At 63.4% G+C, this 17,357-nt stretch overlaps 4 protein-coding genes across 8 annotated transcripts; 2 read left to right on the forward strand and 2 right to left on the reverse strand.

Annotated features, from left to right (window-relative positions):
* Positions 1-1,090: 1,090 nt before the first annotated feature.
* On the forward strand, positions 1,091-3,028 carry RNF208 (ring finger protein 208). Its single transcript, XM_060013230.1, has 2 exons — positions 1,091-1,286; positions 1,524-3,028. The coding sequence occupies exon 2, from the start codon at positions 2,068-2,070 to the stop codon at positions 2,863-2,865; it is 798 nt and encodes a 265-aa protein (XP_059869213.1). The 5' UTR covers positions 1,091-1,286; positions 1,524-2,067; the 3' UTR covers positions 2,866-3,028.
* A 644-nt stretch (positions 3,029-3,672) lies between these two features.
* On the reverse strand, positions 3,673-5,683 carry LOC132426894 (ring finger protein-like). Its single transcript, XM_060013705.1, has one exon. It carries the CDS (start codon positions 5,400-5,402, stop codon positions 4,506-4,508), a length of 897 nt encoding a protein of 298 aa, XP_059869688.1. The 5' UTR covers positions 5,403-5,683; the 3' UTR covers positions 3,673-4,505.
* Positions 5,684-5,994: 311 nt separating this feature from the next.
* NDOR1 (NADPH dependent diflavin oxidoreductase 1) lies at positions 5,995-14,421 on the reverse strand. 5 transcript variants are annotated; one of them, XM_060013702.1, is made up of 14 exons: positions 13,940-14,421; positions 13,525-13,553; positions 9,827-9,924; positions 8,688-8,786; positions 8,506-8,607; positions 8,205-8,414; positions 7,870-7,991; positions 7,532-7,752; positions 7,347-7,454; positions 7,064-7,178; positions 6,801-6,938; positions 6,588-6,706; positions 6,426-6,520; positions 5,995-6,341 (listed from the first exon to the last, which is right to left on the reverse strand). In XM_060013702.1, the coding sequence occupies exons 1-14, from the start codon at positions 14,412-14,414 to the stop codon at positions 6,197-6,199; spliced, it is 2,076 nt and encodes a 691-aa protein (XP_059869685.1). In that variant the 5' UTR covers positions 14,415-14,421; the 3' UTR covers positions 5,995-6,196. The 5 variants fall into 5 exon arrangements, with proteins under 5 accessions (XP_059869685.1, XP_059869683.1, XP_059869684.1 ...); XM_060013700.1 differs by having other exon boundaries at positions 6,588-6,724; XM_060013701.1 differs by having other exon boundaries at positions 6,792-6,938.
* Positions 14,399-15,770, forward strand: TMEM203 (transmembrane protein 203). Its single transcript, XM_060013706.1, has one exon. The coding sequence runs from the start codon at positions 14,448-14,450 to the stop codon at positions 14,856-14,858; it is 411 nt and encodes a 136-aa protein (XP_059869689.1). The 5' UTR covers positions 14,399-14,447; the 3' UTR covers positions 14,859-15,770.
* Positions 15,771-17,357: the final 1,587 nt, after the last annotated feature.

A 17,357-nucleotide genomic window follows, 5' to 3' on the forward strand; every position in this document is an offset into this window, starting at 1 on the left:
TGTCCAGGGTTAGTTAGGTGCATGGCCCAGTGCTGATCAAAGGAGTGCCAGCATGCCATGTGGTGGCCCTGGCAGGTTAGGGAAAGGCTCTCTGGAGGCCCATGCAGCCCTGGTCCCTTGCCCTGTATTTGTCAGCGTGTCCTCTGTCTTCCCTCTCACCTGAGAGCTCCTCACAGGCAGAGGGCGTATCCCGGGGGGTGAGGGGGTGGGCAAGGAAGCCTGGCCTGAGGAAGAAGCAGAAAGGAATGGAGCCTCTGTGCTGGGTGCGGTCAGGTTAGCACACAACTCTGTGACAACGGGACACGTGCTGACCTGCTGGGATGCTGGAAAGGGCCACCCCACCCTGTGTAGGTGCGTGTCCTCCCTGAGCTGCCCCATGGCAGCCTGTCCAGCTGTCTGTTTGACCTTGCACCTACCCCTCACACCACCCATTTGTCCAACTGTCCTGTCCCTGGAGCATTCTCCCAACTGCCGTTCCTCCCTCCATTCACTCCTCTGATGTGGCTTGCCCGCCCCTGATCACCCTCTTCTGTCACAACGCGGTCTTTGAAACAGCCTGCTGCACCTGTGAGCCAGAAAACCCTGGAGGCATCCCCACTGGGGGCCGAGTGGAAGGGCAAGCAGAGACCCTGACTCTGGCGGGGACACAAGGCAGTCCCATGGTGGGGTCCTGGGAACCAGCTTTCATGGGACCACCCCTGGGCTCTCTCCTCCCCTTCCTCCCTCTGGCATTGTGAGAGCTCAAAGCAGGCTTTCCCTTCCAGAATTGAGGCGGGGGGCTTGACTAGGACCCAGGCTCAGCCAGGCGGGGACGGGGGAAGGGGAGGCAGGAGGGGGGACGCCGCGGAGATCCTGACCCCCACGCGGCCCGCGCTGGGAGGAGGAGGGCGACCCCGAGAGCGGGCGCCAGGCCCGCGGCGGATCGAGGGGCGGCAGAGAGACTGGCCCCGCCCCGCGGACCCCGCGCGGGTCCCCAGACGGGGGGGGGGGGTGGCGCTGCGGGCGCGGGCGGGCGCCGCGCGCACTGCGGTCCCCGCGCCTCCGCCGCAGAGCGCGCCACGCTCGGCACGCACCTGCCGCCGCCGCCGCCGCCGCCGCCGCCGCGCCGAGCCGAGCCCCGCGCCCCACGCCCCCGGGAGCCGCCGCGGCCCGGCCATCGCCCGAGGTCGCCGCCAGAGCCGCCGGAGCCACCGGGCCAAGGCGCGGGCGCCGCATCCAGGCCTGCCTTTGAGACAACCTCTGCGGCGGCGGCGCGCGGCCCGGCCGGGGACGCCAGGCTGGGGCAGGTGAGCGCGGGCGGGGCGGGACAGCGCGGGGTCGCCGCTGGCCGGCCTCCACTCCTAGGCAGAGGTCGGGCCTCGGGAACGGGGACAGGGGAGGGGGCTGGGTTCCGAGTCTGGCGAGGGTAAGGGTCAGAGGTCGGGCACCCTTTTGTGCAGGGTGAGGTTGAGGGTGAGGGTGAGGGTGAGGGTGAGGGTGAGGGTGGGCCCGGGCGCTGCCCTCACGCTGTCTCTCACCTGCAGCTCGGGCCCGGTGAAGGCCTCTCCTCTGCTCCCGCCGCGGCCGCCGCCGCCGCCGCCGAGCTTGCAGCCCGGGTCCTTCCGCAGCCAGGGCTCAGGCTAGCTGCCTTCCCTGGGCGCCCTGTCCTGGAGCCATGGGGCCCACCTAGCCCCTGCCTGCCCGGATGTCCCGGCCCCGGGACGGCTGATCTCGGCTGCAGGGGGACACCCCCCAACGCCCCCTCGCCAGCCTCAGCAGCCAGAGACCCTGGGTGAGCCCCTGGGCCCGACCTCCAGCCCAGGGCAGTCTCCCACACCCCCCTGCCCCTGTTCCTCTCCTCCTCCCCCGCTCCTTCCTCCTCCTCCTCGGACTGGACCTGAGAAGCCACTGTGGCCACTGGGGGGGGCCCTTCCCCCCAAGCTCTTGCCAGCCTCCCCCAGGAGTCCACAGGGCGTCCAGGGTCCCCACCAGGCCTGGCGGGACCAGGATGCTGCCCCCTCTCCTCCCCCCCGGCCGCACCCAACTCCCCCACCCACCCGAACACCCAGTCTGACTGGAGACAGCCGGATGCCGGCTGACCCTGGGCCCGAGGCGGGCAGTGGCTGGCCGAGCTTCCTCATGTCCTGCCTGAAGGGCCCCCATGTCATCCTCAAGATGGAGGCCATGAAGATGGTCCACCCTGAGAAGTTCCCCGAGCTGCAGGCGGCCGCCCCCTGCTTCCCACCTGCACCCCGGCCCACCCCTGCTCTGGCACCCAAGAGAGCCTGGCCCTCAGACACAGAGATCATCGTCAACCAGGCCTGTGGGGGGGACATGCCTGCCTTGGAAGGGGCGCCCTGCACCCCGCCACTGCCACGTCGGCCCCGCAAGGGCAGCGCGGAGCTGGGCTTCCCCCGAGTGGCGCCGGCGGACGAGGTCATCGTGAATCAGTACGTGATTCGGCCTGGCCCTGCGGCCTCAGGGGCCTCCGCGGCAGCGGCAGCGGCTGCAGGAGAGCCTCTGGAGTGCCCCACCTGCGGGCACACGTACAACGTCACGCAGCGGCGGCCCCGCGTGCTGTCCTGCCTGCACTCTGTGTGTGAGCAGTGCTTGCAGATTCTCTACGAGTCCTGCCCCAAGTACAAGTTCATCTCCTGTCCCACCTGCCGCCGCGAGACTGTGCTCTTCACTGACTACGGCCTGGCTGCGCTGGCCGTCAACACGTCCATCTTGAGCCGCCTGCCACCCGAGGCACTGACCGCTCCGTCCGGTGGCCAGTGGGGGGGCGAGCCTGAGGGCAGCTGCTACCAGACCTTCCGGCAGTACTGCGGGGCCGCGTGCACCTGCCACGTGCGGAACCCGCTGTCTGCCTGCTCCATCATGTAGCGCCCGCCCGCCCGCCCGCCCGCCACCGCCCACCGGTCCTCGCTCGCTGCTTCTTCAGGGATCTGGCCCTGCCCTGTTGCCCACTGACCCCTTGCCCACCACAGCTTCTGGTCCCCACCCGCGTGGCACTGTCGCTGCAGCCAACCTTGCCATTAAAACTCTGCCAAAGTTTGCACCTCGTTCCCTGGACTGAAGCCTAGGCCTGCGCACAGGCCTGGGCCAGGGTGGGCACGCAGGGCTGCAGCCCTGACAGGGTCCAGGCTGGAGCAGCCAGAGGAAGGCCCAGTGCTGTTTGGGGTCAACCTGGTCTGCTCGCTGGGGGCCAGTCTGGTCCAGGCACGCTGCCCAGGAGGGCCGGGCCTGACACTCGTGTGTGTGTGTGTGTGTGTGTGTGTATGTGTGTGTGTGTGTGTGAGAGAGAACGCCCCACACCTCTATGCGGAGCCAGCCTCCTGTATGTGCCAGGCGGGACTGTGGGGGCAGGTGTGCAAAGCAGGCCCAGCTGGGCAAAGGGAGGACGCTTCCTCTGCACTGGCCGCTGGATGTGAGTGCAGCCAACGGGGGAACAAGTCAGTCCAGCTGGCCCCTGGTGCCTGCCTGATCCTCTGAGGTTATGTGAGAATGGCCTGGGGGCCAGCCTGGGCTGGGGTTGGGACAAAGGCTGGCCGCAGTCACGATCAGGTATGAGGACCGGAGGAGGGTCTCCTGTCTGGCACCAGAACGACCTGCATTTGGAGAAGAAACTTTGTCGCCTGGTTGGTGAAGGCAGGGTAAAGATGACGGCGACGCAGCCACAACAGTGGCAGTAGCAGCTACCGTTTATTACCGAGGGCCATCTCGCGCGCTGGGCACAGGGCTCAGCATGTCACCAACGAGCCCAGGAGGTGGCGCTGTGACGGCGCCTGTCCTTCAGATGAAGGCCCCGGCTCCCCGAAGGGAGGCCACAGAGGAGGCAGGGGCAGAACTGGGGCCCAGCTTGGTGCTCTGCGTCTCCAGGGCCTGGCTGGGCCCACGTCCCTTGAAGCTGAGGGGCGTGTGCTGACCCTCCGGCTGTTCAGGGTCGCCACTTGGATCCTGACTGGCCAGGTGAGCAGGCCCTCTGTGGGCTGGGCCTGTGCGGCAGGAGCCCTCCCCTCGGCTACACTGACCTTCAGGGAACACACGCTGGCCCTTATCTGGAACGTGGGCAGGTGGGGGTCCTGCAGCCCCGGCCCAGGGCTCCACCCACTCCAAGGACTCGACTCCCTGCCATTGCACCCGTCCCGTCCCGCTCCTGCAGGCAGGCCAGGTGGGAGGGCGGCGACAGCCTGGCAGCAGTGTGGGGCCTGTCCATCGAGGGGCACTTGGGGCCCGTGTCACAGAGCTCCTCCAGTGCTGTCCTGGGCGTCAGTGGCATGTCCGGGCAGCAGGGCAGTCTGGAGTCCCTGGCTGGGTCAGATGCTGAACACAGGCTCCTGGGTGGCCCTGCCCGGGTGCTGGGCCTTGGTTGAAGGCTAGTGCCCCGGTCACCCTTGGGTCCTTCAGCCTGGTCATCGGGCCTCAGGGCACCAAGGCTCGGGCCAGCCTGGGCCTCCTGTCCGCTGGCGGCCATGGCTGTCCCAGACCCAGGCCGTGCTGGTGGCGGCCGTGACGGGCTCTGCTTAGCGGCGGGAGCTGTCCAGCAGCACGAAGAGCAGCCCCAGCAGCGCGAGTGGGGCGAAGATGAGCAGCAGCCCCAGCAGCTCGAGGGCCAGCAGCCCCAGCAGCGCCAGGCGGCGGGCGCAGGGCCCCCGTTCCCGCAGGGCCCAGAGCCGGGAGCCCAGGCAGGGCGGGCAGGGCAGAAAGGGCAGGCAGCCTCGGCTGCCCACAGGCCCCGGCAGGAAGCGCAGCTGGTAGCGGTGCTCTAGGGAGGCCCAGGGCCCGGGGCCCCGGCGGGGCGGCACGGGGAGGGCGTTGGGCGCAGGGCGCTGGGGCCCATCGGCTTGGAGCAGCTCCTCCTGCAGCCGGCAGATCGCCCACTCGAGCGTGGGTGTTTTCTGGCGACACAGCGGGCAGCACACCCGGCCCAGGTCAGCACTGGGGGCTGCACCCAGCAGCCGGTGCAGGCAGCCCACGCATAGGCCGTGGCCGCAGTTCAGCAGGGTGAGGCGGTGCTCCCCGGGCCCGTAGGCCTCAGTGCAGATGGGGCACTCCTCGTCCTCGTCCTCGTCCTCGTTCTCTGTGGGCCGGGCCCAGGGGCGGGCCGAGGCTGCAGCCCCCAGCAGGGGCTCACTGTCTGGAGTCCTGGCACCCTGGGGGCTCCCAAGGGCCCCGCTGTCTGACCCATTATCTACCAGCACTTGGCGCAGAGGGTCCAGGTGCTCAGGGCCCAGGGAGGCCAAAGGCAGACTGGTGAGCCCAGAGCTGAGGTCAGCAGGGCCATGAGTGGGGGCCCCAGGGCACAGTTCAGGGGCGGTGCCTCCAGGGCAGGGGTCGGGATGGGTGGGTGGGGACCCCAGGGCGGCGACGGGGCAGGCCGGGGCTGTGAAGGTCAGTGTGGCCCTCCGGGGCTGGGGCATGGCCTGGCACTGACCTTGCAGCGACTGCCTCCTCCTCCTGGCTCCAGGCCCCACTCAGAATGAACTTCACTCGGGCCCCAACAGCCGTGCCAGCTGCGGGCGGCTCCTGGGCCCAGCGTGCCGTCCCGTCCCCAAGAGGCTCTGCCAGGCCCAGCCGCAGCGATCCCTGTGTCAGCCAGCTGTATTCTAGGCGGCGGCGCTGTGGGCAGGCCAGCCTAACTCCTCCAGCAGGAATTCCACTCCCGGGGTGGGGACACCGCGCACACGTCTCTCCCCCACCAGCCTGGGCCCCGCCCCTCCCCTCCCACCCGAGGCCCCGCCCCCTCCCTCCCAGGGCCCTGGGCTGCTCTGCCCTGGGCTGGGAGGGGACGGTCGACGCCAGCCTTGCCTGGTGCCTCTCCAGGCCTCCCCCTACTGGGCCGTCAGGGCCAGGGCAGAGCTTGTACAAGGAGGGCAAACAGCTGGCACCCACCGCGTGAGAATCGGGCACCGAGGTGTGGGGCTGAGCAACGGTGCCCTCGCGCCCAGCAGGGCGGGTGAGCTGTGGGCCCACCCACCACCTGAGAAGCACTATGGCACAAGGAAGAGCAGGTAAGAAGCGGCCGCCCAGAGCCCATCCTTTATTGCTCAGGCTGTACGGTGTGGGCTGCCTGGGGGTCTCCTCCCGCTGCTCGGGGTCTGTGCAGGAAGGAGAGCTGACTGTCCTCCCAGCTGGGACTGGACAGGGAGAGAGGTAACAATGGTCTCCAGAGAGCAGAAGTCAGAGTGGCCGTGGCCAACAGCAGGACGGCTCCTCAGGCCCACGTCTCGGTCTGGAAACGCAGGGTCCGCTGGAGCCTGGCGAGGTAGGCGGCCGCGGCGGGGCCGGAGAGCCCGCCCTCCTCCTGGAAGATGGACGTCAGGGCGTCCGACACATCAGCTGGCATGTACTTGGCGTTGCTGGAGGGAAAGGCAGGCTAGGGCTCAGCACGGTCGGAGTCCCCAGGGGACTGGTCCCCCGCCACGACCTGCGCCCGGGCTCACCCCGCCAGGTAGAAGTGAGCGCCCCGGAGATCCAGCAGCCCCCACACCAGCGGCCCGAGCTCCCGGAGCCGGTGCTGCACGTACACCTTCTGCTCCTGCAGGGCGGGGGGACGGGGTGAGTCTGCGCCCCCCAGCGTCCCTCCCCGCCCCCCACACACCCACCTGCTCCCGGGAGAAGGCCGTGACGAGAGTCAGGCAGCCCCGCGTCTGCAGCTCCTTCCACTCGGCCTCCCAGTAGAAGTCCTGGTCCCGCTGGCGGCAGCCGAAGAACAAGACGTTTCCTGGGGAAGCGCGGGGGCCTTGAGCCAGGACTTGGGCCCTCGAGGTTCAGCCCGGCCACCACCCCACCTGAGACTCTGTGCTCACCGGTCTCACCCTGGGCCACTCGCTCCTGGATGGCCGCTCGGAAGGGGGCCACGCCAGTGCCTGGCCCCACCATGATCACAGGCGTGTCTGGTGTCTTTGGGAACGTCAGGCCCCCGGACCGCACCCACAGGGGCACCCGAACAGGTCCTATCGCGGGAGGGAGGCGGCGTGAAGAAGCTCGGAGGCCCAGGGCCCTAGCCCGGGACTGGCTGTGGTGCACGCGGGGGAACGGGGCCTGCGCACGGCCCCCCGCCCCAGAGAGCCAGGGTCACCTTGCCCAGGGTCCAGAGACGCCAGCCAGTTGGAACAGAGGCCCCGGCGGGGCTCCTTGAGGCGCGTCTGGTACTGCACCACTGCCACGAGAATCTGCAGCCTCGAGGGGTGGGCCTGGGGGAGGGGACAGTGGGTACCCTGCCCTGCTTCAGGCTCCAGCCCCTTCACCCGGCTGGGTCCCAGTGGCTGCTGAGGGTTGGGGAAGGCCCGAAGCCCTCACGCAGGGCCCCGCTGCCCACCCTGGTGGCCCCGGCCCTGGCTGCCCCGAGGCCGGCCCCTCACCAGCAGAGAAGAGGCGATGGAGAAGGCCCGCGGCCGGATCAGGGGGATAAGGTCCAACAGGTAGTCCGGGGGGATGGCGCCAGCCGTGTGTGGGAAGTCGCACAGCACCTGGCGGAGACAGCCTCAGGAGGGCTGCGGCTGGAACGGCCACACACGCCCGCCCGCCCGCCCGCCCCTGCCCGCACCTCCAGGACCGTCCTGCGGGGCCAGGTGCAGTACTCGCATAGCTCCTCCTGGCCCTGGGCCGAGCTGAGCTCCAGCAGCTTCTCCCGCTCGAGCTCATGGCAGGAGAGGCAGGCCAAGAGCTCAAAGAAGGAGCGGCGGGGGACGCTGGCGATGTCCAGGTACTGGGACACGAGGCGCTGAATGGAGCAGGGCTGGGGCAGCCGCGCGGGGCAGGGGACACCTGCAGTGGGGAATGGGAGGCTGTGGGGGGCTGGGGACGCGGGTGGGGGCAGCCCGGGGGCGGGGGACACAGAAGAGGGCGCAGCGCACGGTGGCAGCAGCGGCGGCTGGGGCTCACCCGGCTCCCGGGGCTGCAGCGTGAAGTGCTGGTCAGGGTCCAGGCCCAGTGCCTGACAGAACTGCTGGACGTGGCTGGCCGTGTTCTCGGGCTGTATCAGCACCACGTCGCCAGCCACAAAGCTGTGGGGGACACCCAGGGCTCTGGGGGACTTCAGAGGAAGGAAACAAGCGGCCAGGGAGGCCGGGGGCGGTCCTTGGTCCCCCCTCCCTGGCCGCCGTCTCTCTTCTCTTCCCCGCTGAGTGCCCGCTTTGGAAGAGGACCTGCTGAACCCCAGACCACGGTCCCCCCTGCTGCGGCCATGCCCCCCACGGGTCCCCAGGACCAGCCCTCACCTGACCCCAGAGCCCGTGATGTCGAACTCAATCAGCCGAACATCCTGGAAGTGTGAGGGGCCGGTGACCCTCTGATTGGTGACCATGGCTGCCAGGAAGGGCTGTAACTCTGAAGGGGGTCCCTGAGGGTCTGTCCCGGCCACACACAGCTCCTCAGAGCATGTGCTGGGGACCTCCTGGAGGAACTTCAGGGTGAACTTGGAGGGCCAGCTGTGAAGGGGGAAGACACTTGTCGGACCACTGGCCAGCCTGGACGAGCGGCCTGCTGCGCCTGCAGGCGCCGCCCCAAGGCCACACTTACGGGATTCCGGGCGGGCTCAGGCCAAGGTCAAGGGGCAAAGGGTGCGGCCCCAGCACCTTCTCCCACAGGTCGTGCAGCCAGGGGTCGATGGTGGCGTCGGGCCTGCAGAGAGCACGTGCACCCTGGTCTGGGGACCCCGCTCCCGGCTGGGCCTGCAGAAGGGTGCTCCGCCCCCCACTCACCCCAGCTCGTGCTGGTCATCGCCCAGGCACACGGGCAGGAGGGCGCTGCCCCCGAGCTGCAGCAGCCGTCGGTGCAGCTTCTTGGCCACAAAGTTGAACCTACGGAGAGACAGAGGCTGGCGCTGACCCGGGCCCCAGGCAGGGGCAGGAGGGAAGCACCCAGCTGGCTGCGCAGGGTGGAGGGTCCCAAGTCTGCCTGGGGTCACTTCGCTGCTCCCTGAAGGGCAGCTCCTCGCAGAGCCACTGTCAACGGAAGGGTCTCTCACCCCTCCTGTGGGCGCGCCCACCAGCAGGAATGGATGTCTACGTTACGCACTGAACAGAACCCCTCGGCCCCCGTAGGCAAGGATAACTATGCCACCCATTTTCTGTCCTTTTCACCTGGACGACTGCAGGCCTCGTGCTGCGTCCGGCTCTGGAAGTGTCTGTACCCAGCGACCCCTCCCTCAGCTCCCGTGCTGCACAGTTGCGGTTTTAATATCTTGGGAACCTAACGCCATGCATACCCTTGAACACAAAGCCCTCTGTACTTCCCCAAGAAATAACGCAGAGCGATAGCATTCTCTACTTAGGACATGGCTACATTGTGAAAACGTTGAAAGAAAAAAAGCCGGGGCAGGCAGTCCCATGGCCACGTCCAGGGAAGTGCTGGCTTCAGGGCGGCTCCCAGGGGCTGGGGTCTTCTGTGCCTGCCGCCTGTTCGCAGCTCACTGTTCTATGTGCTCTTCGCAAGCCCAAATGTCTCATGAAAGGCTTTTATAAAAGTGGGGGAAGAGCAGGTAGGCCTTTGCTGCCCTACGTCACACGGTGACAGGTGACGCTGGCTCAGACCTCGGACGTCCGGCTCCAAACATCACCTCCTGCCCTGGAAGGTGCCTTGGGCGTGGCCCCAGCCTGGCGCCCACCTTGCCGCCCTGCCCACTTCCTGCATGGATCTGGCCTGCCCTCCGAGCCCTGGGGCCTCTGGCCATGGAGGAGGTGCCCGCCAGAGAGTATCTGTGGGACGAGAACGCATGGCCAGGGCCACATCCCGAAGTGGGAGCCCTGGGGGCTGGGCCACCCAGCCCTCTGCCGGGACACCTTGTGCTTGACCCCAAAGACAGTCTCTGCAGGCCAGCAGCCTGCCCACCCTTACTCACTTGGCGTAAGATGAGTCCCCAAGGCCCAGGACGGCAAAGTCCATCTGACAGAGGGAGGTCGATGGCAGGTTCCTCCGGAAGATGAACCTCCAGAAGCTCTACAGCAGGAGAGACCGAGCCCGAGTCCCTCTCCTTCCAACTGCAGGGCCGCCCGCTGGGCAGCCCGTGCAGCAGCACACCCGTTCCACTCCCTGCCCTGGCCTCCCTGCAGGCCGACAGAGGTGCTTTAAACAAAGCTCCCCTTCACCTTTGGCCACTGGTGACCTGAGCCCTGAGACACTGCCCTCTGGGTACGGTCCAGGTTTCGCCTCACAGCCCACCTCCCTTCTGCTTTGTACCTGGCCAGACAGAGGCCCCCTGGGGTGGAGGGGTCCTGGGCCTGTCGGGGCACAATTCTGCCTACTGGCCCTGGACTGCTCCCTGGAGTTCTCAAGACTTTCCTGCATGGGCCACCGCTGGGGACCACGCCTGCTCTGCCTCCTGAGACCCCCTGCTCATTCCTGCTTAGACCTTGTCTCAGGCAGGCTGTGGAGCCCCCCAGGGTGCTTCCTGAGAAAGGGTCCAGAGAAGATGCAATTCCCATGGCTTATGTCTGAAAACGCCTGGCCTCCCCTCACACTGCCTGGTAGACAGCAGGGCACACTTTACATGAAATCGTCTTCCCCGAGAGCCTGAAGCTTTGCTCTGAGCTGGTCCAACCGCGTGATCGCTGCCGAGAAGCCAGCGTCGCTCTGTGCCCTGCTCTGTCCCTCACTAGACACCTGGGCACTCTCTGCGCCCAGCAGCTGAAACCCACATGAGACGTGTGTCAGCGGGAGCCCTGTTCACACCCCACGGGCCCTTCCTGGGCACATGGTGGGCTCGCGGGCTGGAGACTCGTCCTTCAGTCTTGTTGCTTCCCTCGGTAATTCCCTCACCACTCTTCCCGTTTCGAGGCTACTGGAATAATCTCGGAATTCTGATATTATCTTTCGTTTCCTATCTCGTTATATTCTCTCGGAGGATTTCTCAATGTTATCTTCTGATCTGGTATCATTTTAAGCAGTGTTTCCTCATCCGTAGCTCTGCCCAGGTTTTGCGTTTCTGTCCCAAGGGTGCCAAGCTCTCCCTTCTCGCAGATGGAACCCTGGCTGCTCTGCCCCCGCTCCGCCGGGTTCCGCTTGTGCTTCTCCTGGTCACTGTTCTTCACGGGGGTCTTTCCTTGAGAGCGTGGTCATTCTTTCTGCTCTATGTGTACTTAAGAATCTGATAGAGGGGGATTCTCTGGTGGCGCAATGGCTAAGAATCCACCTGCCAGGGCTTCCCTGGTGGCGCAGTGGTTGAGAATCCGCCTGCCAATGCAGGGGACACGGGTCAAGCCCTGGTCCGGGAAGATCCCACATGCCGCAGAGCGATGAAGCCCGTGCGCCACAACTACTGAGCCTGTGCTCTAGAGCCCGCGTGCCACAACTACTGAGCCCACGTGCCTAGAGCCCATGCTCCGCAACAAGAGAAGCCACCGCGACGAGTAGCCCCCGCTCGACACAACTAGAGAAAGCCCGCACGCAGCCACGGAGACCCAATGCGGCCAAAAAATAAATAAATAAATTTATTAAAAAAAAAAAAGCACTGATAGAAAACCCCACGTTCGCGCCTGTCACCAGTGGGGCAAGGCCCTGGCTGCCTGGGAGGGCACACCTGGCCAGCGTCCTCAGAGGACCGTGACGAGGAGGCTGGGCTCTCCCTGTTCAGTGTGCAGCCGCTCCGGGGCCCCTGGTCTGAGCCTCTCAAAGGAGCCTCCAGTCCGTGCTATGTTGGGAGGGCCCCATCCTGACCACTTCCGTAGGGTGTCCATCCCGGCACTCTGCCCTCCTTTATCCACCCTCGTCCCAGTGTCACTGTCACCACCTTCATGCTGTTGGATTCCGACGTGAAGTCTGTACCTCTGCCAGCTGACCTGACGGAGGTCTTCATCGCCTCCCTCGCCCCACCCTGCGTCTCTGGCATCCACCATCCTCCTGCCTTTGGTCTTCCAGACTTGCCTCCTCTCCTGTGCGTGCTCCTGTGTGGGCTCTCCCACAGCATCCCACTCCAACCCAGTTCTTCAACCTTCTGCCTCCTTTCCCCCACCAACTTTCCCCCACCAACATTTAAACAGGCCTGCGTTTCTCCGTCTCACGAGTATCCTCTTTTTAACCCCTTAGCCCCACTCAGAGCAATAAGCCTTTTCGAATTGTTTCGTGTACAGACGTTCCTCAAGGCTTCTCTCCCCGAGATCACCAGCAGTCCCTTTGCTGATAAAGCCCAGCAATGCCTCTCGGGCCTCTCCCTGCAGCTCTGAGTGCCGGAGACCATCCTCTGGAAACAGCCAGCTCTCTGCCCTTGACCTTGGAGATGGTGTGCTCCCTCTTCTTGCCCATGGGGCCGCTTTCCCGCCCCTCACAGGCTTTTCTCCACCTTCCACGCCCTTCGTGCTTAGGGCAGCTGCCCTGGGGGAGGGAGGCGCCCCCTTTCTCTCGCCTCCACATTCTGGTCACTGTGACATCCACCTCCACCCCGGATCCTCGGATCCTCACCGGGGCTCCAGACCAGCTGCGCGTCTCCACCCGGGTGATGTCCAGGCACCTCACCCTCCCTATTCTCTTGCTTCTGTGCCTGGAACCACCATCCATCCTACTACCTGAGCCCAATTTCCTGTCTTGATTCCACCTTCTTTCTCATCTTTGAGATATGATTACACATTCGATCCACTCTACCTTAACATCTCTGGAGTGGGTCCACGTTCCTCTACTCTGCCACCATCCTGGCTCAAGCCACCAGGCTCTTGGCTGCGCTGTGCACCCCCCCCCCCCGCATTGTCCCTGCTCTCCTGCAGCCTGTTCCCCCTGCAGACAAGTGCTAGTTTTGCTAGAATACGAACGTGACCACGTCATCCCATGGGTTCCCTGGCCCTTTGTTTCAAGTCCATCTGCCTCCCTGTGACTGCTGGGCTTCTTAGGATCTGACCTGGCTGCCTGGCCCCTTCTCCTCTCCAACCCTGACCATCCTGAACTGCTTTCTGCTCATCCCAGAGGCTGGGCTGTTTTTCTCCTCTGCAGAGGCTGCTCCCTCTTTCCTGGTGCCTGGCTAGCCCCCACTTATCCTTCAGGACTTAGCCTATACACCTTTCTTCTAGAAAGCTCTCCCTGAACTCCCAGAATGAGCTAGATAGCCCTTGTTAATGCTCCCATAACATCTGGCATTTTCCCTGGAAGCATGCACTTCCTGGCATAGTAACTACCCATTCAACTCTTTCACTTTTGCTGTATTTTGAGCTCCGAAAGGGTAGAAACGTGACTACTGGGTTCATAGCCAGATTCCCAGCACTAGATTATGCTCGGAATACGGTGTGTGCTCAAAAGACGGTCAAAGAATCGAAGAATGTTCCCTGAAGGTCAGTTTTGAAATACACACAAGACCCATAACAGATTTATATATAGTCCTGGAAAAACAGGAAAAGCTAAAGTGGTAGCCTGTGAAGAGTTTATTAAGATGGACAACCAGAGCCCCCAGCTCCACCGAAAGCTCTCCTCCCAAATCCATGGCTGACGTGCAGCAGATATAGTAGGGCAACTATTTATTGTGCTTCTCAAGACTTTCCAGGCAATGAAAATGGGGTGAGGGCCGAAGGCAGGGATCTGAGCTCCTAGGCACAGTAAGCCACTTCAGGTCAGCCTTACCTTCATGTTGTCCGGGGGCTCTCCTTGGCCTGTAGTTGCACAAACAAATATCACCAGGGGCTCGTTTATCAGATTCACCTCAACAAAAAGACACATATGTAAGGCCTCGGGCTGTAATGACCCGGCATCCTCCCCGCAGCCTGGCTCCGTCTCCTTCACTCAGAGAGATGGGGTAAATGTACTTAACACCCGCGAACGGCTGGCCTGCCTTCTCTCTTTCAGGGTCCACCCTCCTACCTCACCCCCTCCTCCATGTGCTAAGCTGGCCGCTGTTCCCAAGCTTTCTCGGCCCCTAAATCTGCCGTAACGGAAGGGCCCGCTCTCAGACAAAACGCGGCGCCCTAGGGTCAAGGGCTCTGGGGGCCGGAACCCCAAGCCTGCTGGGTCTCCCCGCCGAGGCCCAGGGAGCCCTCACCACGGGGTAGGAGTCCAGGGCCTGCACCCGGCAGCCAAGCTCCCTGCGCCGGGCCTCGCGCCTCAGCCTCTCCGACACATCTTCGGCTGTGCCTGTCTGGCTGCCGAAGAGCACCAGAAGCCGCGTGTTCGGCATCGGGGTGCGCCCCGGGGTCCCCTGCATTCAGAAACTGGACCGGCAGGCAGCTCCCGCTGGCCCGGGCGGCCGGGATCGGCTCGGACTTCCGACTTCCGGCGTCGGCCGGAAGTGACGCCATTGGGCCGCGCCCGGCGGGGCATGGCGTCCGAACAAGGCGGTCGTCGGCTGGCGGCCAGTGCTGGGTCCCGGGCGGGGGCCGGGGGATTGGCTGCATACCGGGGCCGAGGGCCGGGGCAGGCGGGGTCGCTTTCTGCCTCTCGCTGGCCGCGGCGGCGACGGCGGCAGGCGCCAGCGAGGCCCGTGGGGAGTGGCGGCGCAGCCTGGCGGGTGGCACCATCGGCCGGGCCCTGGCCCGCGCTCAACCGGCGCGATGCTTTTCTCGCTCCGGGAGCTGGTGCAGTGGCTGGGCTTCGCTACTTTCGAGATCTTCGTGCACCTGTTGGCCCTGCTGGTGTTCTCCGTGCTGCTGGCCCTGCGTGTGGACGGCCTGGCTCCCGGCCTCTCCTGGTGGAACGTGTTCGTGCCCTTCTTCGCCGCTGACGGGCTCAGCACCTACTTCACCACTATCGTCTCCGTGCGCCTCTTCCAGGATGGAGAGAAGCGGCTGGCTGTGCTCCGCCTTTTCTGGGTCCTCACGGTTCTTGGCCTGAAGTTCGTCTTCGAGATGTTGTTGTGCCAGAAGCTGGTGGAGCAGACTCGGGAGCTCTGGTTTGGCCTGATCACGTCTCCGGTCTTCATTCTCCTGCAGCTGCTCATGATCCGTGCCTGCCGGGTCAACTAGCCTCGCAGAAGATAAGCTAGAATGCGGGACCCCAGGCTGAGGTCCCACTTCCGCCGCACCGGAGGAGAAGTCTGGGTCTGAAAGCCAGCTTGTGCCCTGCTGGGTGCCCAGCTTTCTATCAGTCATCTCTGAAATGGTTCCCTCAGCAGGGCTAAAAAGAGCAGCCTTGATTCTTAAAACGTATTCCCTCTTATTTCATCCTTTGAATAGCTAATCTTGAATTGAGATCCTGAGAAGGATCCTGAGAAGGCCAGACAGTCCTGAACTCCTCTGACAGTTGGAAACGGCATATAAGTAAAATGTCCTGATGGGCTCTGAGTATTTTCATGGCTCCTGGGAAAGTACCCACTGTGCAAAGGCTGCAAAGCTGGACTCGGATCTCCCCTGGCCAGCAGTGCTGACCTGAGAGCTTACTGCCCCATCTGCCCAGACAAGATTTCCTTAGATGCTTGAGCTCTAAAAAGTGTAAACCAGCTTGTGTCTTCTCCCCAGTTGCGCTGGGGAGGATGGCTCTTTCTTCATTCCAGCCCAGGCAGACAGGAGTATGTTGAATAAGCATGATCGGGACCCTATCTGGATATCTGTCGCCTGAGAAAAGAACTTGCTTTCAACGCGCTGCTTGTCTACCTATCCCAGCAGATTGCAGTGTCACGACTTTTCCACCACCTCACGGCCGGCACTGTTAGTGCACCTGAGACCTTTAGGCCGCCCTAAGGGACCAGAGAGAGGAACAGGTGCTCTGACGCGCATAGCCATTGAGACCTACACGTGGGAAGTTTGCAGATGGTCTCAGGCCACGCCTGTTGGCCTAAGGGCTTTGGTTTGATGCCAGTCAGGTGCCAAATGAGAACATTTGCTGAGATAAAAATAAAATAAGAGAATGTTTTGCCGAAATGCACAGTGGTTGCCTGACCTTTTGAGGGTGAAATGAGATGAATGCTGAGACGCTCCCTGCTGTGTGGTGTAGCTGGTTACAGGGCTGAGGTTGTGAGGGGGGGTGCTGGAACTTGGCTAGAGCATACTGGGTGGATGGGGGCCAGTTCCCTTGGAGAATCCCTGCTTCCTGCCTAGGGAGCCAGGGTGAAGACAACCCAGGTGGACCAGTGTTGAGGACCTACCAAGCAGTTTGTGTGACATCAGAGTCTTTGTGGGCCTTGCTGATCTGCAGAGCAGAGGTCAGCAGTCTGTGGCCTGGGGTCTGTTCCTGTGCTGCCCATCAGCTAAGAATAACTTTTCCATTTTCAAAGGGTTGTAAAAACAAAGAAGAATGTGACAGAAAGCGAATGTGGCCTGCAGTGTACAGGGTCTCTCAGTCTTGGCACAGTTGGCCTTTTGGGTCGGATCACTGCTGTGTGTGCAGAGGGAGAAGCCGTTCTGAGCATTGTAGAGTGTTTAGCGGCATCCCTGGCCTCCACTCACTAGATGCCAATAGCACCCCTCACTTGTGACAACCACAAGTGTCTCCTGGAGGACAAAACTGTCCCTGGTAAGAACCACTGGGCTAAAATATTCACTGTATGGCCCTTTACAGAACATGTCTTTGGAGCCTTGTTCTAGTGGAGCAGCTTCATGACTCCTGTCCTGGGATGGATGCTGCATGGCCTGAACCATTGATATGCTTGAGTTGGAGGCTGGTGTAGTTTGTGCCACAGCTACAAAACTGTCTCCTACCCAGGATTGGCATAACTTGTGTCAAAGCCAGGTACAAGCTGACCGTTGGGAGCGGGTTTCCTTTTCATGTTATTCTTAGTTTGTGTGTTTTGTTGCTCCCCTGTTGTGTTCTGGTAGTTCAGGATTAGGTAATCCTGTCGGCATAGATGTGATGGGCATAAGAAGGCTTAGCTTCCTTCGGAAAGGTGATTTGAGCAGAGTCCTGAAGGAACACTTGACCTCTGGAAGGCCGTAATCCAGTTTCTTTTCTCCAGCTGAATAAACAGGGCTGTTAAAGTACCGTTAACGTAGTGGTAGCTGCAGACTGCCATGGGATCCAGAAGCTGCGAAGGGCCCTGGGTTGAAACCTGCCCCTGGTCTCTGCAGAGCCCCGGGCGCTCTTGGAGCCTGGTCCCTGGCAGGTTAGTGGTGTGGGACTCAGTAGTGTCATTTTTGAACATCTGCTGACTGTAGGGCAGGTGATGGAAAGGCAGGTAACATTTGTCCTTGCCTGTGCCCACCAATTTCCCCTTCTCTCCTTGGCTCCCACAGGCCTGAAAGATTGTGGTGGGCACTGTGCAGCCCTCCACGGAGAGTGAACTTCCTCACGGCAAGTAGGCAGAGAAGCTGTGCCCGCAGGGTTAGCCTTGGGATGGGGCCGGTTCAGCGGCTGAATGGAATACACGCCCTGGCTTTTGTGGCTCAGCGTTGGAGAGTTGTGGGCCTGCTTGTGTGCGAGGAGAGTCCCCTGCCTCTGTGCCTGCTCACAGCTTACGCACTCCCGTCCGTGTTTGCTGGGCCCTGGATGACAAAGTGCGGGTAGAGAGTTTCCACCACCTGTCTGAGCCA

The sequence above is a fragment of the Delphinus delphis genome, chromosome 6 (genome assembly GCF_949987515.2).
Source record: "Delphinus delphis chromosome 6, mDelDel1.2, whole genome shotgun sequence".
Lineage (NCBI taxonomy): Eukaryota > Metazoa > Chordata > Mammalia > Artiodactyla > Delphinidae > Delphinus > Delphinus delphis.